The sequence below is a fragment of the Neomonachus schauinslandi genome, chromosome 3, assembly GCF_002201575.2.
Source record: "Neomonachus schauinslandi chromosome 3, ASM220157v2, whole genome shotgun sequence".
Classification (NCBI taxonomy): domain Eukaryota; kingdom Metazoa; phylum Chordata; class Mammalia; order Carnivora; family Phocidae; genus Neomonachus; species Neomonachus schauinslandi.
Window position 1 is genome coordinate 186,080,898 of NC_058405.1, and position 23,715 is coordinate 186,104,612.

The 23,715-nt window shown below is 48.9% G+C and overlaps 1 protein-coding gene across 1 annotated transcript in view; it reads left to right on the plus strand.

Moving 5' to 3' along the window:
* The window catches only part of INPP5D (inositol polyphosphate-5-phosphatase D), a 115,363-nt gene that overhangs the window by 3,957 nt on the left and 87,691 nt on the right, over nucleotides 1–23,715 (plus strand). Inside the window, exon 2 of the mRNA XM_044913453.1 lies at nucleotides 11,455–11,518. Within this exon, the coding sequence (XP_044769388.1) occupies nucleotides 11,455–11,518 (64 nt within the window). The remainder of the gene's footprint in view (nucleotides 1–11,454; nucleotides 11,519–23,715) is intronic.

The window sequence follows — 23,715 nt, forward strand, 5'->3', positions numbered from 1 at the left end:
CGTGGGGCCAGGGTGCTTGTCAGGTGCTTTATGCTGCAGAAAGGAGATGCACCTTTGGGGGAGGGGGTCCCTCCATGGAAGGGGCCAGGAGTCGGCAGGACCAGCCTCTCCTTGCTCAGGCCGCACACGCGGAACTGGAACAGTGGGCCAGCATCGCTGGGCGTACAAGCTGCCCACCCACCGAAGCGCGCTAGAGAGGCTTGGCCCCCCTCCTGGGGGAGGGGCAGGTGTGTGCCGCCTTTGGTTCAGGTACTGGTGCCCCGTCCAGCCAGCCGTGGCAGGGACGTAGTCTTGGTTTCCCCAGGACACAGCCTCCCCGCCCCCGCCGAGCTACCCAGGCACACCCACGGTCTCCTTCGCAGGGACAGTGTACCGGGCAGCCTGGACTCCGGCCTCGCCAGCGCAGCCCTAAAGATGAGGAAGCACAAATAGGACATTGAGCCACCAGAAGTTCCCTCGGAGAAGGCATTCTTCTTGTTAGGACGATAGAGTGTGATAGGCCACTTGAGGTAGAGTAAGCCTTAAGCCTTGTTCCCCTAACAGAAGGTGGTTGCTAACCTGTTCTGTCTAAAAATAACCCAAAAGACTCACGAAGTCTTACTGTGTGCCAGGCTCCCCATTCTGGGCTCTTTACGTGGATTAACTCACTGTCCCCCAGGGCCTTTGGAGGAAGGACTATCATTATCCCCACTTTACAGATGAGGAAGCTGAGACCCAGAGAGGTTAAGGGGCGTGCCACGCTTATAGGACTGATAAATGGCAGGGTCAGGACTTGAACTCAGGCCGTTCTCGGGAGGGAGAAAGAGAGAGGAGCCAGCCAGCCTGGGTGTGTGTGGGGTCGGGGAGGCCTGGAAGGGGGAGGCGCAGAGAAGGGACTTGGAGGGCAGCAATGTCCAGGAGAGGTGTAAAGCCATTTCCTGTGGTGTGAACGCATGGATAGAGCCCCCCTTCCTCCAATCCCCTTCCAACGTTTAAGGCAAGTTTGCACTGCTCATTGATTATGTTTGTGCAATGCAAAGAAATACTGGTTTTCGTATCTGGTGTTCACAGAAAGTGGGGACAAACGCTGGTCCAGACAGTAGCCAGCAGCCAGAGCTGGAGGACCACGGGCACTTGAAATCCGGTTTACGTAAGAGCTTGTCCAAGGGCAGCTCTTCGGAGTCTTCTTTCCGGGTGCAAGACAGGACAGAGTGGTATGCCTGCGAAGGCCTGTGTGTTGAACGGATCACTGGCATCTTCTGTGTGGAGTGACTCAGAACAACCTGGTAAAATTGAGTGTGTCCAGGCTTTCTGTGCCCATGCCCAGCGCTCCAGAACAACCCTTCCAGAACCAACGCAGGCTCTGGCTTTGGTGTGTTTTACAAGCTGGCCTACCTGACGGGTTACATTCATGGTGGTGCTTCTCCGTTGAACGGTCCCCTCTCCTGGAGTGTGAGCCCAAGCATAGGGAAGAAATGGCAGGGATGCCCCTGGCCAGGCCTTCCTCCTTGCCCCAGCGATGGAGTGAGGAGAGGCCCGCCCTTCCTGCCCAAATCCCTGCCATGCAACACAGTCCTTAGAGGTGAGCCCTCTCTGGTTGGCTACATCTGATGTGAGTTCTAACATTCTCGAGACACTAACCTCCCTCTGCCCACCTGGCATCCTCACTGGTGAGAAGCCCAGTCCCTGGGTTATAAATGGAATCATATATAATATGTGGCCTCCTGTATCCGGCTTTTTTCACATGATGCTTTTGAGGTTCATCTATTTGCAGCCTGAGCGTTCCTTTTTATGGCTAAATAGTAGTCTGTTGTGTGGAAAGACCACATTTTGTGTGTCCTTTCGTCAGTTGATGGACTTGTGGGTTGTTTCCACTTTGGGGCTATTGTGAACAATGCTGCTGTGAACATACGTGTACAAGTTTTTGTGTGAACACGTGTTTTCAGTGGTCTTGAGTGGAACTGCTGGGTCCTACAGTAATTCCAAGTCTTTGTGGAACTGTCACCCTGCTTTCCACAGAAGCAGCTCCGTTTTGTATCCCCATCAGCCATGTGTGAGGATTCTGATTCTCCCGCATCCTCACCAAGCCTTGTTGTTATCTTTCTGGTAATAACCATCCCGGGGGGTGTGAAGTGGCCTCTTAGGGTGACTTTGAGTTGTGTTCCTGTAATGACTAATGATGTTGAGCTTCTTTTCATGTGTTGATTGGCTATTTCCCTATCTTATTTGGAGAAACGTGTGTTCAGATCCTCTGCCCATTTAAAAAATCGGATTATTTGTCTGTCTGTTGTTGTCATTGAATTATTGAGAGGGTAAAACGAGAGAATGTGGGCAACACGTGTGACCCAAGGCTAGGCGCGCGGTAAGCAGCCGCTAACACTGGCCATTGTTTTGCATGAGTTAGAGAGTGAGCGGTGACATCTCAGACGCAGGGGAGCATGGGCCTGTCTGTGAAGAAAATTCCACAGCAGAAGGAAAGAGGAGAGCTTGGGCAGACTGTCACTTTAACTTCCTGGAGGCCTATAAGAGCCTCCGGGAGACAGTGAGCTGTCATGCGGGGCTTCCTCAGAGGAAGTGCTCAAAGAGATAAGGCAGGAAGAGCACTTGAATGGTGCACGAGTGTCCAGTGGCCGCGGGAGCCAGGGTTGAGCGCCCGGAAGCCTGAGGGAGAGAGGGGTCTGGGGGCACGGATGCCAGGAAGAACCACCAGGTAGATTGAAGATAAAGTCAAGAAGGAATGGTGGCCATCTTAAGAGTGACTGGCTAGTTCCCATTTAGGAGGGAGATACTGAGGGGACAGAAGCCCTAAGGCTCTGAGGAGGGAGCCCAGCATGTGGACAGGGTGGGGATCAGTGCTGGCAGCTGCAGCAGGCCTTGCCGGAGGGAAGTGGGGAGACCAAGCCCGCAGTTCTGGGGACCAGATCTTTCCTTTCTCACATGCTCATGTCACACCCCCTTTGTCCATTAATTAGAAAAACATCGTATTAACAATACCAGCACCCCAACAGTTTGGGTTCATTACTTTGTAAAAATGACCCCAGGCAGGGCTGGTTCCGAAAGGGTCAGCTGATCCAGTCCCTTCACTTGCCAGCCAGGAACCTGGCCTCCAGAGAGTAGAGGCCTGTGAGGCCATCCCAGGTGTTGGTGGCCACATAGAACTAGATCTGCTGATAAGCACTGCCGTGTTCTTTCAAGTAACTTAAAAAAATACAGTATTAAGTATAATGTACAAAGAGTACAAAGCGTAAGGAAGGAAAATAATCACCCAATTGCTGAGAGACCAACATAAATACTGTTAACTTGTAGGTGTATGTTCTCACTCTTTCTTTGCTCCTCTTTCTCCATGGATAGATAAATCTCTGTACTATATATATAACTATAACCATGTAATTTTGGTCTGTGTTTTTTAGCAACGTTAACATTTCCCGGTTAGTTAAAATTTTTTTCCCTTAAATATCTTATTTAACGGGTGCCAAAATTCTGGTACATGATGTGCCGCAATTTATGAAGTGATTCTTGTATTGTCAGACGTTTGAGTTACCAGTAGTGTTTTGTTGTTATAAACATGATGGTGATGAAGGTCTTTGTGCAGAAATGTGACATTTCTGGTTACAGATTCCCAGGGGTAGAATTACAGGATCAAAGGATTGAAACGTTTTTTAGGCTCTTGATACAGAATGACAAATCGCTTTCCAGAAATTTTGTTCCAGAGTGCTCACCTCATTCCAGGCTCCCTATTCTGAATATTTGCACTTAAAAAAAAAAAAAAAAAAATTAAGTTGCAAGGTGAAAGGGGTTTAATTTCTGTTCCTTTTTCTTTGCATTTCTTGATTGCAGTCATAGTAAACTTGTTTGGTAGGACTGTTGACCTTCATAATTCCTCTTCGGTGAATGATCCTGTCCATTCTGTTTGCCATTTTTCTTTTGAAGGTGAGGTTTTTCTGTTATCTATTTACGTGAAGTCCTTAGATCACTTTTGTTGTAAATATTTTCACTGTGGTTTGCCTTTAAACTTTGTGATTTCTTTGACTTTCAGAGATTGTAAATTTTCATGAAGTCTGTCAATCTTTTTCCTTTGTGATTTTTTTCTCCTTTGCTTTTCAATGTAGAGAGTCCCTCCGCACATGGATATTCTGTTTTTGTTTTTTCTTTTTTTCCCCAGTGAGAGGCGGGAGGGTTAGGACAGGGCCTGTGGAACTTGATAGACTCAGGATGACTGTGCCTGTCCAACCTCCAGATTCTGTGGGGCCTTGGTTTCCTCATCTGAAAACCAGGGCTAAGAATACCTATGTAGTAGTGTTAGTGGGTGGATTGAACAAATGTGTATATCACATGCAAGGTATTTGGCAAAAACAGATGGAGAAATGATAAGTTTTTTCGGTTTTATTTCTGTTTTGTTTTGTTGGGTTTTTTTTTTTACATTGAACACTTTAATCTTTCTGGAATTAATTCAGTGGATGGTGTAAGACAAACGTGTATGTGTATTTTTTTGAGTAACCAATCACCTTTCTCAAAAACTTTTATTGAATGATTTGCTCCTTTTCTGATTCCTCTTTCCCTGTATATTAAGTCTTATATATCTCTTTCTTGCCTGTTTACCCTGCTCCATGTATGTCTGGTTTTCTTATACCAAATGCGTCACCACAATTTTATAAACTATTTTATTTTAGGATTTTCATATCTGTTGTTTTCAAGTATTCTTCGAGGTGAACCAGCTAATAATTTTGCCAAATTAGAAAAAATACAATTGGGACTTCAATTCGAATTGCAGGAAATCTATAACATAACTTGTGAAAAGGAATATTTTAGTATTTGTCTTTTTTTTTTTTTTTTAAGATTTTATTTATTTGTCAGAGAGAGAGAGATCACAAGCAGGGTGAGTGGCAGGTGGAGGGAGAAGCAGGCCCCCTGCTGAAGGAGGCTGATTCAGGACTCGATCCTAGAACCCTGGGATCACGAACTCAGCCGAAGGCAGACGCTTAACCGACTGAGCTACCCAGGCGTCCCCGGAACATTTTAGTATTAGTCTTAATGAAAAGTGTACCTTCCCCTCTTTAAAATCTTGTAATTTTTTTCCTATAGATCCTTCCTATTTCTTGTTATGATTACTTCTGATTACTTTATAATTTTGTTACTTTTGTAACTGATACCTTTTCTCCTCCAGTTACCCTTTTGTGGTAACTGATAACATACAGGGAAGTTACAGGTTTTATAAATTTACCTTTTATTCTATCACTTGACTTCTCTTTATTTCAAATTGTTTTTCATTTGCTTCTCTTGGATTTTCTTTAGAGGCAATCATGTTATATATAAATTATGATCATTTTGTGGTCTACTTTGCAAATACTTGTAACTCTGATTTAGATTTCATAGTTTATTACATTGGCCAATATTTCTCAAACATTGCAGTGGAGGATATTGGCAAGAGAACAGATCTACCTCAGGAAGTTCTGTGAGAGTCAAACATGACACTGACTGGGAAGGACTTGATAACGATATCCACACGAAGTTAGCGCTTGATGAAAGTTAGTTGTTGTTCTTTGTCATGTCAAACAAGGACCCATCTTTTCCTAGTTTTATAAAGTTTTGAATGACTAAGTATTTAATTTTATCGAATGCCTTTTTAATATCTATTGAGATGATTATGTTGTTTCCCTCATTTCATTTACGGGCATAACAGCTTAATTTTATAAATTCCCTAACATTAACCATTTTGCACGATTAAAATGAACTGTTCTTGATTATGTTAATTTTTTATTGTACTCTGAATTTTATTTAGGATTTTTGTATGTATGCTCATAGGTGAGATTGAGTTATATGATTTTGGTCAAGTTATGGTTTAAGAGTCATGGAAACTATAAAATATGGAGACATTTATGTGGCATCATCATTATCTGATTTTTTTGAAATATTAAAAGAAGTTTGGCAGAGGTGCTTTTCCTCAGAGCCACAAAATAGTTTTTATTTATTTTATTTTAAACTTAATTCTTAAGTAATCTCCACACCCAACATGGGCCTCTAACTCACAACCTCGAGATCAAGAGTTGCATGCTCCACTGACTGAGCCAGCCAGGTGCCCCAGAGATAATTTTCAAATATTTGCTTCAGTTTCTTCTTTGGTGTCGATTGATTCTTGTTTTCTACCTCGTTTCACTTTCGGTAAGTTATCTATATTTTTCAGAAAACAGCCCATTTTTTGAGCTTTTCAAATTTTCTGGCACACAATTATGCATAGTTTTTTGTAATTTTCAGGTTTCTCTTTTATTACTCTTCTTTCTTCTTTTTCTCTTTTTGATTTTGTTTCCTTCTTGTGTTGGCTGGGCTCCCAGCAGGGAATAGATGGCCTAATCCAAAGGGGTGACAGGATAGGGAAGGCCACACAGCCTAGAGCTAGCAACCTTGGGAAGCCCTTCCCACACCTGAAGAGCCAGGGGACAGGTTATCACCAGGCCCTCCGACTGGAGCTGTGGCCTCTGCTGGAGGCAGGGTGGGGTCAGGGGACCGAATGCCCCCCTCCCGTGCTCCTCTCACTCTGTCTGTGCCAGACCTGGGTGAGGCAGCCCACACGGGTCCATCCCCCAGACACAGGGCAGGTGGAGAAGGATGGAGCCGGTCTAGATGGCGGGTAAGAAGAAGGTGAAGCATTTTTTTCTTTCCTTTATTCAATTTGCCAGAGGGTTGGCCATTTAATTTTCTGCTTTTCAAGTCATAAGCTCTTAGATTTATTCCCTGTTTTGCTTTTTATTTTTATTTAAAAAATTATCTGTGCTTTCAGAAACCCCTACTTATGTATGTATGAGGACAGAGATCTGTCTTCTCTATTTCTCACGTGTCCTCCGTGTCTTTTCTTTCTGTACTGACTTTCTTGAGTTTTTCTTCCTCGTTAGCATTCTCCAGGACATGAGCTGCTGTTTACCTCCTCTCTTGTGGTGTTTCTTGCTGACTCGTGAACTCCTGGGTTTTCCCATCCGATCACTTTTCCTTGTCTCACGCTGCTCAGTCTTTACAATCGATCTCTCCCGTGCTGGAGATGCAATGGTGGACTGAGTTCACAAGTCAGATTTCACCAGAATGTCTTTTATTCTTTGTGCAGTGATTCTGTGAAACATGGAAGTAACACCTTTGAGTCCTTAGAAAAATGATGCCCTTCTTTGGAGTGGTGCAATGTTTTCATAGGTCTGGTGATTTTTCTTTTCTGACAAAGAACTGTCAGGAAAAGTTGGGACAGATTCTTTTGGAGAGCAGAGTGGGTTTCTGCCCAAATCCTTTTCCCAGACAAAAAAGGACCAGCAGGGATGGGGGTGGGAGCCCCGATCGGAGATCCGGCTGTTGGGGGTAAGAGCCAGGGATCTCATACAAGGAACAATGTGCTGGGCCCCTAGCTGCTGGGGCAGGGCGCTCAGCAGACCCCCAACAGCACTCTGGCTGCCTCCCCTCCACCTTCCACTTGGGCACATGGCCTCCTCTCACCTTCTGTCTTCTGAACTAATGGCCTCTTGTAATTCATCCATTTTCTGACTCTCTGGCTGGATTCTTCGAGGTTTTGGTGGTGAATAGTGAACACCCTTGGTTGCTAGGGCTGACGTACATTTTCCCTTGTCTCTATATCGGTCCAAGGGGCTTTTTTGAATGCAGGGTGTCCACCCCTTGTTCCCCCACCCCATCTTGTCCAGAAGTCTACAACATTTAAGCAAGAAAAAAAAATGTACAAACAACACTAGAAATTAGAACTGATATATAATAAGAATTACAAAGGGGTTTAAAAACAATTATAGAGCACACTAAACCGATCGGCATTGCGAGACAGGGAAGCTAATGAGGTTCTTGAATTTTAGAGTTTGATTTCTCTGTCCCATCCTGCCCCTGCCCCCCATGGGGCTCAGCATGGTAGAGGATGTTTCTGGGCATGCTTGTCAGTGTTCACTTGGCTGGGAGTAGACATGCAGAAATAGTAATATTTATCTGAGAGAATAAAAATGCCACGGTGTTGCTTTCTGCTTCCACTGGCTTGTCCTCTTGCATTCAAGTAAAACTTCCCAAACCATATTAGGATTGATCTGGAAATGCCCTGCCCAGAGGAAGCATCTTCCCACTTAGGACAGGGTGGGCACCTGCTGTCATCAGGCAGCAGTTCAGAGTCACGTGGGACGTTTGCTCTAAGCCCCATTTCACTGGAGAGTAGATCAGCGGCCCACGTACCTGGCCCAGCACCGTCCCCACCTGGGTTTCCAGTGGGGCTATTCCTGACACGATTGCCCTCAAACGCACCCCAGTCACTGGAAAGAGTAGCAGCCAACGACCTAAGGGGTTAGCACCCTAAACTGTTACTAAATGCCCACAAAGAGCTGGGGAGGGCTGGATGAGACGGTCATGGCGCGTTGTCTGGATTACATTCTAGTGCAGTTGCTGTCAAAGAGGATTTCGTCGTGGAATCCTCACTAACCATTTCACGTGTCAGATTGTGCGCCTGTGTGTGTACACGTAGGTTACGGATCTGTATGTGTGTATGCACGTGTGTGTACATATATACATGCGTGTTCTCTGTGTACACGTTCATGCATCTGGGACCAGAGTGAAGTACAGCTGCCGAGGATTGGGGGAGGCCAGGGAGCACCCCCTCCACCTGCCTGCAGAGCCCCCATTCCTCCCTGGCATGCGGTCTGGAACAGCTGATCTCCTGTGGGCTGGGGGTGGCGGGGGGGGGGGGGGGTGGAGGTGGTGATGACCTTGTACATTTTCCCTCAAAGACCTGAACTGACCCAGCTCCGGGGACGCGGTCTGGCCCCCTGTGTGGCCGCTGCTGAGATATCCCTGTCTAAGGGGGAGTGTCCTCTCTTCCTATTGTACTCGCTTTTGAATTCTGATCTGTTTGAGTCACACGGAACTGCTTCTGCATTTCAGCGTTCCTAGAACTTCTTTAAAAAGCCAGAAGGGCTGGTCTGCCACACTTGATGAACGAAAGGGCCTTCCTGTTCCGTGCAGCTCTCTCTGCCCCTCTCCTGGTGACCCTCTTCTGTTTGTTGACAGGCTGATGTTTGGGGCCTGCTCAACTGCTTCCACATATTAGCTGCCCTCCGCCGAATAAGACCGGGCCCTGGTCTCATTTGCATATCTGCGGGAGGAAGTGTCACGAGAACAAGCAGTGAGAGATAAGAGCCTAGCAGGGTGGGGCTGCCCCTCAGGCTCTGCGGAGGGGGCTGAGGCTGGACGGGCTGGGGAGCGGGGCAGTGGGGCCAGGGTGCTGGGGCAGCTCTCTGTTTCTGGGACATCTCCGGGAGGTGAGGTGACAGCAGCCTAGAGAGTCATCCTTGCCTGTTGTGGTATCAGCTCGGGCTCTGGAGGCAGGGCAGGGTGGGGGGCGAGGAGCATTAAGAGGTGAGGGAAAGAGAGAAACAAGAAACTTCCCTGTGAGAAATGAAGGGCCGGGTGGAAGTGAAATTACCCAAACCATTCTCCAAAACTTTCTTGAAACAGCCATTGGCTCACAAGCCAAAAAGAGATTGTAAAACTTGACCACATAAAATCGTAAAACCTCTACACAGCTTAAAAAGAAAAAAAATTCCATAAGCACCGTCAACAATAAGTAACTCCAAGGGGCGCCTGGGTGGCTCAGTCATTAAGATCCTGGGGTCCTGGGATCGAGCCCCGCATCGGGCTCCCTGCTCGGCGGGAAGCCTGCTTCTCCCTCTCCCTCTCCCCCTGCTTGTGTTCTCTCTCTCGCTGTGTGTCCCTCTGTCAAATAAATAAAATAAAAATCTTCAACAACAACAACAAAAAACCCAATAACTCCAAAATATATTGTGGCATGTATCAAAGTCTTACAGATAAATAAGCAAAAGATGATTAAAAAAAAAAAAGGTAAGCCAAACACATGAAAAGAAATTTGCAGAAAAAGAAAGACGAATAGTGAAACATGGGAACACGGTCAACCTTTCTCATAAAGAAAGGCAGATTAAAGTGAGTACTCATTTTTTCTTTAACCTCTCAGATTTGCAAAGATGAAAATGTCTGATAGCCTGTTGGCAGGGTGTGGGGAAATAGACATATCCGGTTAGTGGGAGAGAAAAGTGACACAGCCTCGCTGGGAGGCAATCGTCAGTCTCTCTCAAAATACAAAGCCCGCGTCTCTCCTGCGGCTCTCCTCCTGGTGGTGATCTCCCCACGGCCACTAATAAATGTCAGCACATGCAGTGTCCAGCGTGTTCCAGACGCTACTGTAAATGCTCTTCCTAAGTTAAGTCACTTAGTTGATGCAGTGACAGGTGGCCAGTGTTGTTCTGGTCCCCATCGTACTGACAGGGAGGCTGGATCTGTGCCTTTACCAGTCACACAAGGTATAGGCACGGAGATGCTCACTGCAGCACCGTTTAGGAGAATAAAAAGCTGAAAGTAACTACCCATCCATCATCACGGGCTGGTCAAATAAATGATCATACTACCACGTGGTGGAACGTGAGTTGGGAAGACCTGTAATATATGTTTTTTGGTGAGGAAAGCAAATTTCAGAACAACATATATACTGTGCATTTAAAAAGATGTGTATATTTAAGTTTGTACATTTAAGAGTTCGGGAGTGATTTACAAAAAGTAACTCGGAGAAGCGGGGCTCAGCAGGAGGGGGAGAAGGAGACATTTCTTTTTCATCTTTTATCGTTCTTTATGGTTTAAAATTGTTTAGTGTATAATTTTATTTTTTTAAGTTTTTAAAAAGATTTTATTTATTTGAGAGAGAGTGTGAGCAAGAGTTGGGGGGAGGGGCAGAGAGAGAGGGAGAGCACAAGCAGGGGGAGCAGCAGAGGGAGAGGGAGAAGTAGGCTCCCAAGGAGCAGGGAGCCCAATGCGGGACTCCATCCCAGGACCCTGAGATCATGACCTGAGCTGAAGGCAGATGCTTAACCAACTGAGCCACCCAGGCGCCCTTAAACTAGTATATAACTTTAAATACTAGTTAAACAGGGGTGCCTGGTTGGCTCTGTCAGTTAAACATCTGACTCTTGATCTCAGGGTCGAGAGTTCAAGACCCACATTGGGCTCCATGCTGGGCGTGGAGCCTACTTAAAAAATAATAATAATAAAATAAGATAAAATCTAGTTAAACAACACATACAAATGTTGAGTGAAGTGCCAGGCACCCAGGAGGGGCTAAATACTCTTGTAATGAAGTTATGTCTTGAGGGTGGATTCCTTTAAATCAGACCACATAGCTGTCAAGTGCCAGTGTAAATCATGCCCAGAAGACCCCACATGCCTTTTCCTGGAGCTTCCTGAGTGGAGGGTGGGGGGGGCGGAGGGAAGGGGGCTCAGTCTAGGACTGCTTGATGTCAAGGCTGATCTTCACCTCAGAATGGTCAGCTCCAAAGTTCGGAGACGTCATGCCCAGGTTCCTCGAGCCATGTCAGGAATTCCTGTCTTTTCAGTTTCCAGAGAAACGAATTCCCTCGCATGGGTTCTAACGAAGCCTTTGGTCTATTTCAGGTACCGGAATTGTGTTTACACGTATAGGATTCTGCCCAATGAAGATGATAAATTCACTGTCCAGGTAAGCCCTTTATCAACCTGGACATCTGACCCTGAGTGGAGCCGGAGTTGGCAGAGAAAGTGACAAAGATGAAGAAGAGAGGAAAGAAAACTTGTGTCCCAAACGGCCTGGACGTGAGGGCCTGGCTGAGCCTCTTTCTCCCCAGAAGTCTGGGGGTGGGGGTTGCTTGGAGGGTAAGCTGTGACCCCACTCCGTTGGGAAGGATGCCCAGAGAACGGAAAGGGACTGTAGCTTGTTGATTATTTTCTTCAGTGAGCTCAGCTGAGTGAGGGTCGGTGGGCTGGGGAGGAGAGGAGGGGAACTTACAGGAGAGCAGACCAGTTTTTTCTGAGGGACTAGATGATCGCCCAACGGGTTAGCACAAAACAGTACCTTTCCATTTGTAGACACCTCTTCTGCCAAAGGCTGATGCTCATGGCACCTGGTGGCACTGTCTAGAGGCCAAGTGTGTAAAACTTGCCATTAAACGTTAAGAATCAGCTGCAGCAAGTCTTTCCAAGTCCAAGTCTGGAAAGCCCACCCCCCACATAGTTTGCATGACAAACACCACGGGCTTTGTATGACCACAATGCATGTCAACCAAGTGGTGTGGAGGCCAGGGGAGCTATTTTTATCTGGCTGCATTAAGAGAGCAGGGGGGTGGTCAGAACAAAGGAGGTGTCCTCAGGAGGGGCAGAGGAGTCATGACCGTGGTAAGAGGCACCAACAAATGGCTTGCACCCATGTGGGCAGCAGAGAGGAGGGATAGACCAGGGTCGGGACGCCATGTCACGGAGGAGCAGCAACAGAGTCTGTGGGGTTTAGCGGAAAAGAAAGTAAAAGTGGAGGAAAGGTGGCGCATGATCATTGATTCCAAAACGTGAAGGGAAGGGCGCGTTTTGTCCAGAGCTAGGATGTCGTTGAGGGCAGGACAACAGGCAGGTGCCAGGGGCAACGGTCACTGGAAATGTGTCAAGTGGGAGAAGGTGTGTGGAGTAGAACGCCTCTGGGAAGATGATGGGGGTCAAAGGAATCACTTCAATGAGCCGCTCGGTCAGAGAGTGAGACCCTAAGGGGGTGCTTGAACCAGCCCAGGGGCTCTCGAAGAATCTAAAGAATATCCATTGGAATGTTTCTAGCGCATCTGGGTCGCTCGCACGTCTCGGCCTGGTCACCAGGGATGAATGGCAGCACCCCTGGTATCAGACTGTCCTTTCAGGTCCTTGGCAGCTGCTTATCTTGGGCCATGGTGGTCTCTCCCGAGGGGAGGCCTGTGTGGGGCAGGCAGTGGGCCTCCGCAGCCCCCACAGGGTTTTGTGAGTCTAGGACAGTGTGAGCTTTCCTGGCCGGGCTGGCATCCTTGATAGGTGGTTTGCTGAAAGGAGCCTCAACTCTCTTAAGTTAAAAGTTGGTCAATGCTTTTGATCTTTTTTCTCCTTGTGGTTTCTTCTATTCCTTCAAAGTGAAGACGACTTCAAGTATGACTAGGCCTTAAGCTGGAAAAGACCTGACTCTGTGGCTTCTCGTACACGTGGCTGTACCCACGGCCCATAAACGCATCGGCCGCGTCTGGCACGTCTCCCTCTCACTTTCGTACCCTTGCCGTCGTGGCTGTGCGCCCTCTGGGGAGTTGCTGCCTGTCCCGCAGCGGTTTCAGGATCTGGGGTCTCGTCAGGCTTTGGGGGTGTCAAACAATGGAAACTCGCTTTGGCTGAGCCCTATAAGGAGTGGGCGGCCCGTGAGGGAGAAGGCCTGGCCTGGGACCAGAGGGCTGGGGGCCCTGCACCAGGGCGCGCCCTGCCACGCCTCAGCTGTCCTCTGCCCGTCTGCTCTTGTCCCAGAGACAGGTGTCCTTCTCAGTTACCAGTCCCCAGAGGGGATCTGGGTGGCTCAAACCAACAGCTTTCTCTGCCCGGGCCACTCAGGGGCCACAGGCCGGCGTATCAACCAGATGTCTGAGCAGCTGCTCCCCCCCCCCACCCCCACAGTCAGAGTGTGGGGCCGTGGGCAGGCAGGCTTCCTAGAAGAGCTGGGGCCCTGCTGGACTGGTGGGCTGCTGACCCCAGCACTGGGTGGCCCACAGCAGGTAACCAGGGTGCAGGGATCTGTGGGGCCCGGGCGGCCTGCGAAAGTTTCCACTCCAAAGGATACACCTTCCTGTAAAAACACAACACCTTCCTGTAATCACAAGAGTAGTTGGCTTCCGAGGAGCACGTTGAGGCATGTGTGCAAGGAGATGAAATCAGAGATCTACCAGGTCTCAGTCCTGACCCATTGCTGCTTATTTTAACCCTGGTTCCTCTTTTCATGTCGAGGCAAAACCTCATACTCTTTTCTGAGCCGAGCCACGGTTTCTAAATAACTCATTCCTTACACCTGAGCCTGCTTAGTGCCACCAGAATGTGAGGCTCCTAAAATAAGAATCCAGCCTGAAAAACTTGGCCAAGTGAAGCACCCGAGGCTCAACTCGCTTTCTTACTTTGGTTCCCTCTGCTCTTCTCACTGGGGCTTCTGTCTTTTTGGACAAAACCAAAGGGCCACCCCACCTCCATTCTTTGCAGAGGGACCTCAGGTGGTGGGTCCGTGCATCGTGGCGCATGACCGCCCCATTTGGGTCAGGAAGAGGAGCGATCCTCACACTCTAGGACCTTGCTCTCTTTCCACCTTTCTCAGACTTCCAGAAAATCAGAGAGGGGAGGGAAGGCTGTAACTTCATTCCACTCCCCTGTTGTGAGCATGAAGGTAGCTGAGGACTACAGAAGGTGGAACTCACACGCGGGCCTCCACCCCAGAAAGTGTGTCCAGACCTGGCTGGGTGTTGGACCCCTGGGAAGGGTGGACTCCACCCGAGGAGGATGCAGAGGCAGGGCAGTGTAACCTCTCAGGGAGAGAGGCCCCTTTTCCTTCCCACAGTTGTCAATGGAGTCTGATCATAAATGGCATCTGGCCCTTGTGGTTAATCAACCTGGAACGAAGGCAGGAAAGCCTACAACGTGTAAAACACCCACCCGGGTGAGTGCTGGCATGGGGGAGCCCCCACCTCTGCCACTGCTGTCTTTCTTCGCTGGGAGGAAACAGACATCGAACAAAACAACCACATCTGCTAGCCAACATAAGTCAGTCCTACCTCCTGCTCAGGGGAGGGAGGGAAGGAAAAATGGAGGACAAGGAGATGGATGGAGGGGGAGGAAGACCACGGAGAGAGAGGAAAGAAGGAAAGAGGAATGAGAAGAGAAAGAGGAAGGAGGGAAGATGGAGGAGTAGAGGTGGGTGAGGGTGGAGGGCAGTATTCTAGAAGGTTCCAGGCAGTAGTGCCTGGGGGTGGCGGGAAGGGGGCAGGTGTCGTGGTGCTCAGTCTCTCTCAGCTGTGCCCCTTGGGCTGTGGATTTCTGTACCTCAGTTACCTCAGGAGCCCACAGAATTGTTGTCACGGGGGGGGTGGGTCAACAGCTCTCTGGCCCCCCGATCCTGAGAACCTTCTGGTCCTCGGGGGTGAGTAGCGCTCCGAGCCCGGTGTGAGGCCAGAGGAAGGCAGGTCAGCTCCACCCCTCAGGCCTGAGTCTCCCATGCTCACAGTTGGGTCTCTTGTAAGCTCCCTTTCTGCCTTGGAAGGGGACGTGACCCTCCTCTGAGGGTCTGGCTCCAGAAGGAGCTGTTAGGCTTCTGTGCCTTTCCGAAATGGCCCTCCTCCCTGGGAGATTAAGGACCAGTTGGAAGCAGTAGGAGCAGAGCCGATGGGCCAGCCTGAGCGTGAGCAAGGGGGGGCCGGAGGCTCCAGATGTGTCACCGAAATGGCTGCCCCAAGGCCAGCGCCACAGTGCACGTCCACAGGGCCCTTGGGCCGGATTCCTACAACCCCTCAACCCTTGCTCTCTTTCTGACATCCTTCCTACCAAGAAGAACAAAGCAGGACAAAAAAGCTGCCCCTGGTCCCCGTCACGTCAGTATTCACTGTGAACTTCCTGTCTTTTTCTCCTGGTTGAGCCTGCGTCCAGGATGCTGGGTGTTTCAGACGGGCACACGCTCAAGCCTGCGTGCAAGTTGTGGCAGACAGCGAGTTTGGAACCGTCTGCCTCGGAGACTCGCGGTCGTCTTTGCCCCTTTAGAAGAAAAGCCCGGCGGCTCAAGCCGCCCGGGTGAGAGGCTCAGGACTCAGTTCCTGGTCCCTGACAGTGGCCGGTGGTAGTTGTCCTGTCGCTTGGGGCAACGTGGCTTTTGGAGACAGAAAGCAAAACTTTCTAAAAGCCGTTCGTCACAAGTGTCCCGGAGGGTAAACGGTTGAGCCATTGTTACTAAGTTCAGGAAGAGGGTGGCAGCTATTATTGTTCTGAGTGGTCACCCAGTGAAGCAGAGATTCCGTCTGAGCCGCCCGGGCGAAGGATGTGGCTCTCACACACTTCCTGACATTGCACAACGGGACGGAGCAGAAGGTGCAGGCGAGAGAAGACGCGCAGGGCCGCCCTGCACCACCGCTCGGCCGCGGGGGGGGCGGGGGGCCGGGGGCTTGGCGGTCCCTTCAGGCCCTGACGGCCACATTCTAGAAGCCTGCACTTTTTTAAAATTAAATTTATTGGGGCGCCTGGGTGGCTCAGTTGGTTAAGCGACTGCCTTCGGCTCAGGTCATGATCCTGGAGTCCCGGGATCGAGTCCCGCATCGGGCTCCCTGCTCGGCAGGGAGTCTGCTTCTCCCTCTGACCCTCCTCCTTCTCATGCTCTCTGTCTCTCATTCTCTCTCTCTCAAATAAATAAATAAAATCTTAAAAAAAAAAAATTTAAAATTAAATTTATTTTATTTTATTTTTTTAATTGTATCTGCTGTTGAACGTGGGCAGCTCAAAACATCCCCCAGTTTGCCTTTACCTTCAAAAGGGAATTGGATGGAGATAAAATTTTGGAGGACCACGGGTTTTTTTGTTTTTGTTTTTGTTTTTCAAAATTCTATAGAGGCATTGTTCTACTGCCTTCCAAAATGCGCTATTACACATAGCCCCGAAGACAAAATCCAAGGCCAACCTGGTGCTGGTTCCAATATAGGGAACCAGGTTTTTTTTCTTTTTCTGATTTGAAGCTGGTAGGAGTTGTTTTTTTGTTTTTTTTTCCCTACCCCTGTCGTTTTCCCTTTGTTGGTAGTTCCTGAAATGGGTTCAGCCTGTTCCGTCTGCAAATTTGGGTCTTTCTTTGGCTCAGACTTCTCTTCTGTTTGGTCTTTGAGTACATTTTTATCCCAGCTCTTCCGACTTTTGTCATCCCCACCTCCTGATGACTGTCTTTGCTTTCTCTGCCCGCCCCTCCACCCCGCCCCCATGCATCTTGTCCGTGCCTCTCATGCTCCAAGCCTTCTGGTCCACCCTGCCCCCCCCCCCCCCCCGCATTGGATGCATTTCCTCTTAGCCGCCCAAAGCAGAGCTCACACGGGGCCGACACCAGCTGTGGTTGGTGGGCTTGGGCGCGGGAATAGGATGCAGTTGTAACCAAGGAGATATGAAGGGAAACACTGTGTGGGGCTTCTGGGAAAGGTTTATTTGTCTTAGAAAGAGATACAAGGATGGCGTCTGCCTTCGGCTCAGGTCATGATCCCAGGGTCCTGGGGTCGAGCCCCACGTCAGGCTCCCTGCTCTACCGGGAGTCTGCTTCTCCCTCTGCCTGCTTCTGCCTCTTTGTGCTCTCTCTCTCAGTCAAATAAATAAATGAAATCTTTAAAAAAAAAAGAGAGAGAGATACAAGGATGAGATGGTCCCTTTTCTACCTTTGGAAGCTGTCATAGTGTAGAATAGCTGGGGCTGGGGCTCCCATCTTGCAAGCAAGAGGGGAGGTAGCTGGGGAGTGAGGCCGATATGCAGAGGGCAGAGCAGAAAGGTACAATGAACCTGGGTCCCCGATGACACCACTGAATTAACTGAACAGAATTAACTTACCTGGTCACTGCCTTGCCTCTCGTCTTCCTGTTTTTGAGATCATTCGTTTTTGTTCAAGTAACTGAATTAGGGTTTTCTGTCACCAGCAGCTCCAAGTGTTCTAACATGCAGAGGTTTGGGCTGTCCTAGGGGAATCTCAAAGCAGAAAATGAAAAATTTAAATTGAACATCAAGTTTCACGGCCCCCAAAGCCCACAAGCCATGATCCGACCCCTGTGGTCTCTGACTCTTCCCTCTCCCTAGCTCCGGCCTGCACCATGTTGCTGGACCCACTCCCACCCCCACCCCGCCCCTGACATTCCCTGACCCACGTCACCATGCCAGACATCCTGGAGTTCAGTATCTCTTTGTCCAACTGTAACCACAGAAAGCACAAAAACCAATCCATATTTCAGCCATTTCTGTCCTGGGAAGTTACCTCCATTACTTGCTTACTATAGATGGTTTAGCCGCTCCGCCTTTCAAGATGAGGTTCTGGGTCTAGCTTTCACATATGCAAGAGGACGCTTAAAGTCACCCAACAGAAGGGAGTCTTTCCTCTAAGAAAATACCCCCCTACAGAGGCCTTCCCTGATGACTCCATAAAAATGTCTACCCACCCCCACCTGTCGCCCCAACCCCATATCCTGCTTTATCTTCCCTGTGGCACTTGTAATTGCCCGCTTTACTTGACTTACTTATTGTCCGTCCTCGAATGGTCCCTGGCATGTGGTGGCCACTTGGTAAATATATCAAATGACTGATGTCTGCTGCCGTCCGTAAGAATACAGAAGGAACTGCATGTTTCAGCTACAACGGTGACTTGGGTAGTGCTTGCCACACTTAACAGCTCTCCACTGGGTGTCCATGGGATGCGCCTGATCTGTTTGTTGACTCCTCACCCTTGCTTTTCACGCCTTGACCAGTTTCCTCTGCATTCTGGGCAGGGAGGTTCCCCTGCTCCCCAGTCTCAGTTTTGCTCTCACCCCCTCCGATGTGGATTTGAATTCCACCACTGAGTTTTTCATTCTGCTGCAAGCCGGCCTGATCTGACTGGTCTCCCTCTTTAACTGGCCCTGTTGTTTGTTCGTCTTTCCTGTTCTCTTCTCGTGAGGAGAAGGAGGTACCGAGTCTGGGCTTCTCTGTCCTGTCTTGATGGGGACGTGTTCGAGCACTGTTATGGTCTTATGGCTGCTCACTGGGCTTCTGTCACCCCAGCTTTGGAGAAGTGGGAGGACAGAAGGAGGAGGTCAGGGCAGGGGCTGGTGGCTGGGTCCCATGAGGCAGCAGGAAGAGAGAGCCTTGGGGATACTGGAGGGGTCAGAGGGAGGGTCCCCTAACTCCCCTGGGCCCTACACCCTCATCCCTCCTCACCATTGCCCCCATTTATTGAGCCCTTCCTGGAGCCAACCACTTGATATATGACCTTTAATTGAATCCTGGAAGGGAGTATCATTATCATTATTCCCATTTGAAATACAAGGAAACTAAGGGGCTAACATTATTTGCTTGGTTCATACAACTAGTCAGTGATAGGATAGGGATGTTATTTGATCTGCCATGCTCTGGCTTAAGGGCCAGGCCACCCTCCCTCTCCTTGGCTTGGCTCTTAGTCACCAAGGCACCCTGTAGTCTAGGCGCCTGGCTGGAAGGCCAGATTGAGTCTGATGCTGCCGCCATGTTTGGCTACTGACCTCTGCTTTCCTGGCCACCCAAGGTTGGCCCCGGCAATGGAACCAGCTGTGAACTGTATGGCACTTGAACCTTTAACCTTCTTGAATGAGGCTCAAGATGACCCTACTCTTAAGCCGAGTCCCGTCAGCTCTATAGCCGTATCTCCTGACCATATTCCTTAATGACTTGTCATTCCAGAATGACTTAGCTCAGAGATTCCCCGTTTGTTCATCTGCTTGTTCATTCAGCAAATTTTGCTTAGGGCACTGGGGGTACAGTAGTTAGTCAACCTTGTACACATAGTCCTTGCCCTTATGGGATGGATGTTCACTTTAGAGACTGATGACAACCAATTATCAAGATTATCTCCTGGGCCCCAGATTTGTATACCTTGAAGTAGAGGTGTGTCAGGTGTCTTCATAGCAAAAGGAGCTTCCCTCAAGTGGGAGGAAATGAATGACCCAACCAATCCCTCCAAAAAATCATCACTCCCTTTCTGTGCTCCCCTAGCACTTCCCCTCTTCCTGCTACTATGCCCTTCCCATGTGGGTGGCCCTCAGCTCTGTGTCTGTCTCCCCCCCACCTCTCCACCCCTGTGAGCTGTGGGTGCCTCGGGAACACGAGTGAGGGTTCGATTGCTTCTTGTGTGCTCTAGAGCCTGGCACAGGACAGAGATTCATAACCATTCATTGAACGAAAGGCCCAATTGGACTTGGCTTGAAGATGGTGCCTCTGTTTACCACTGAGTGCTCACAAACACTTTGAGGTTAACCTTAATCCCCCTGTTCTTGGCAGAGGTGTCCCACTTTGAGCAACCCGAGATGGAAAAATCCAAATTTCTTCCCAAGTATTCAATGAATTAGTAGGTAATCCGTTAGTCATTTTTACAGAGACATTCACTGTTAGAGAGTAGGAAGTTCTCAAAGTCCCTTCATTGAAGCTGCCCCTGACTGTCCAATTCAAGGGTCCCTGGAGGGCAGATGGGCATCAGAGTGCCTGCCTGTCTCTCTACCACATTTATGCTCCTTCATGACTTGGGGGGAAATGTTCTGAAGTTTTGAAATGAAGAGCTGTGTTTTCCAAAATCCAATATTTCTGGCAAATACACTCTGAAGACCCTGGAAAGAGGCCATAGCACCTCATACTGGGACAAGGACAGGACACAAGGACATAGTCCCAGGCTTTAAAGAGGGAAACCGGACATTCACAACAAGTAGATTTCAAGGTTACTCAGAAGTCTGCAAGAAAAACTGTTGACTGCTCGAGAAACCAAACAACATAATGGCTCTCCCTTTGTGGGAAGGCATCGAGGAGATAGTTACTCCTACCGACACCAAGCTCCTCCCTGCCCCAGGATCTTTGCACTTGCCCTGCCCTCTGTCTGGGAGTCTATCCCTCTAGATTACCACATAGCTAACTGCCCCAAAGTTACTCCCAGGTCTCCCCATCTAAAGCCATGCCCTGCCCTGACAGTCATTCTGCTATGACCCTGTTTTATTTTTCTTCATAGCTCTTATCACTGTCAGCAACCATATTAGTTTTCTTTTGCTGCTGTGATGAATTACTGCAAATGTAGTGATTTAGAAACAACACAGATGTGGGGTGCCTGGCTGGCTCAGTTGGTAGAGCGTGTGACTCTTGATCTCAGGGTTGTAAGTTTGAGTCCCACGTTGGGGTTAGAGATTAGTTAAAAATAAAATCTTAAAAAAAAAACCCCACAAATGTATTATCTTACAGTTTTGGGGGTTGGTAGTCTGAAATGGATTTCACTGGGCTAACATCAAGGTGTTGGCAGGACTGTGGTCCTTTCTGGAAACTAGGGGATAAATCTGTCTTCTTGCCTTTTCCACTTTCTAGGGGTCCCCTGCGTTTCTTGGCTCATAGCCCATTTTTCCATCTTCAGAGCCAGCAAAAGGCGGGGGGAGAAAGGGGCTCTGGTTCTGACTCTCCTCTTTCCCTTATGAGGACCCTCGGGATTTGATTGAGCCCACCTGAATAATTCAGAACGCTCTCCCTATCTCAAGGTCAGTACATTAGCAATCCTTAATTCCTTCTGCATCTTAATTTTCCCCCCCCCCCCCCCCCCCCCCCCCCCCCCCCCGTGCCGTGCAACAAAACATGTCTCTGGGATTCAGGGATCAGGACGTGGACTTCTTTGAGGGGGTTCTGCCCACCACAGTGACTCTCTGTTATTTATCGACTCACTCATTTGTCATCTATCTCCCCTATGAGGATGTGAAACCCAGGGGTGCTAAGACCTTGTCTTTCTTGCTCACTGCTGCGTCTGCTGCTCTTAGAAGAGCACATGGCGGGGCGCCTGGGTGGCTCAGTCGGTTAAGCGACTGCCTTCGGCTCAGGTCATGATCCTGGAGTCCCGGGATCGAGTCCCGCATCGGGCTCCCTGCTCGGCGGGGAGTCTGCTTCTCCCTCTGACCCTCCTCCCTCTCATGCTCTCTGTCTCTCATTCTCTCTCTCGCAAATAAGTAAATAAAAAATCTTTAAAAAAAAAAAGAAGAGCACATGGCACATGGGAGCTTCTCCTTTGCTAAACGGTTGAATGAAGAGGTAAATTTGTAATATGAGTGAGGGAGGAAAGGCCTCCATTTCTTTACCTCTACAAGGAGGGGAGTGTAGTAGAGACCTCCAAAGGCCTCTGCGCTCTAAAATTTTACAGTTCCTTCCATGACAATGACATTGACCAAGGTTTAGGAGAGGGGCGTGCTCCGAGCAGCTGTTTGGAATCTGCAGCAAGAGCGGCAGGAACCAGGTCTGGGACAACCGGGTCTGGGACGAAGGGAAGGCAGCAGGGGAGCTTGGGGGTGAGCAGCAGAGTTAATCCGGGAGCTGCCCCAGGCTGCATCTTCCCCGAGGCAGCTCCTCTCCAGGCTGAGGACACAGGCTTGTCTGCCGGCTGTCATTTCTGTCTCCCACCAAGTACCTCGAGAGTTTCACAGAGAGAAATGAAGCAAGCTAGAAAGAAGAGCATCTCAGGGATATGTAATTAAGGATAAAAATATCCCTCCCAGGCTCCCAGCAATGGGGAGATAGAAAATGCCCCTGATCTGGGGACCAGGGGAACCATGAAGGGTTTTGAAAGATAATGATTGGTACAGGTTTTTAGTATGGATAAGCTTGCACAATTAGAAACACCATCTATATCCAAACAGCACCAAAAGACACGTGCTTACATTCTTGACAGGGAGGAGTTCAAAGCGTGCAGCTTTGTTAAATATAGAACCTTTGCTTGGGGCAAGAGAAAAGGGGAAACGGACATAGAGAAGGAAAAGATGGGCTTCCTTCTTTTCGTGCAGCAGAGGGAAATGACGATTCTGGAGGCAAATGTTGAATACTGGAGGTGGAGGAGGACTTAGAGGCTCCTGACAACACCCCCTTGCCCCCCATCTCCCCTCCCTTCCATCTTGAGCCGGACAGAGCCAGGACACAGAGCCCATGACTGTCTCACCGCACCCCCCCCCCCCGGGCCCCCATCCCCGACTCCAGTCCTCTGCACTCCTCAGCCCCACCCCACGCTTCCCACCTCAAGGATGTATTCCTGCTGGAAGGTGTGAACACATTTCAACCCCATGGTGCAAATGGTTAGCCAGGAAGGAGCAGAAAGATAAATCACATGGCCTGAGAGAGATGGGAAAATACGTAGCCTTTCCATCTGAGTGCAGCGAGCGTGAGGCCCCGCAGCTTACCTAGCCCGGCTGGGCCCACTCACTCCCTCACTCTTTTGGCTAACTTTTCTTTTTTTGCCTTAAGAGGGATTCTTGCAGGTCAGTAATTGTTATCTCTGCTTTTTCTCTTAGCAAACTAGTAAGTGGGGGGGAGGAAGTTCAAACTGAAAATACTCAGCAGAGAGAAAATCCCCAGCCACCGGGACCTGCCTTGCTTCTGGGGAAACTGTCCATGTAAATAGGTTTCTCTAAAATTTAACTTTAGAACCCGTAACATACTTGCCATCTCAAAAATAGTCTTAAAGACCTTATGGGAAGTACTTGGAATGCTCATTATGGCATTCTTTAAATGTCGACTCTGATATCTGGGGGAGAGATGTGCAAAAATTTGGCAACGGGTAGCATCGTGCCTGGTCAGCTAGAGCTAAGTGTGCACGCTTTTCGGCATGCTGTGGTTCCCTTTAAAAGTGAAAGTGGTCAAAAGGTACAAACTTCCCCTTATAAAATCAGTAAGTCCTGGGGATGTAATGTACAACATGGTAGCTGTAGTTAATGATAGGGTATTGTATATTTGAAAATTGCTAAAAGAGTAGGTTGATAGCAAAAAGCTCTGACTACAAGAAGAAATACTTTGTAACTGCGTGGTGATAGATGTTAATTAGACAGATCCCGGTGATCATTTTGCAGTATATACATGCCTATATCGAATCATTATGTTGTACACTGGAAGCTAATATAATGTTGTATGTCAGTTATATCTCAGTTTTTTTCACGTAAAAAGCAAAGTTTATTGGAAATGTTGCCTGGGAACAGAGAGGAGTAATAATATTAATAATAGCATCCTCGCTCGGAGTCCTCGTGCTATCCAGAGCTCCCTCCTGCTGCCAGCGCTGAGGAGGCCTCAGACCGCACCCGCTTTGGCCAAAGAATGTTCTCACTGGTGCCTCCCGAGTGCCCCTCTTCTGCCTCC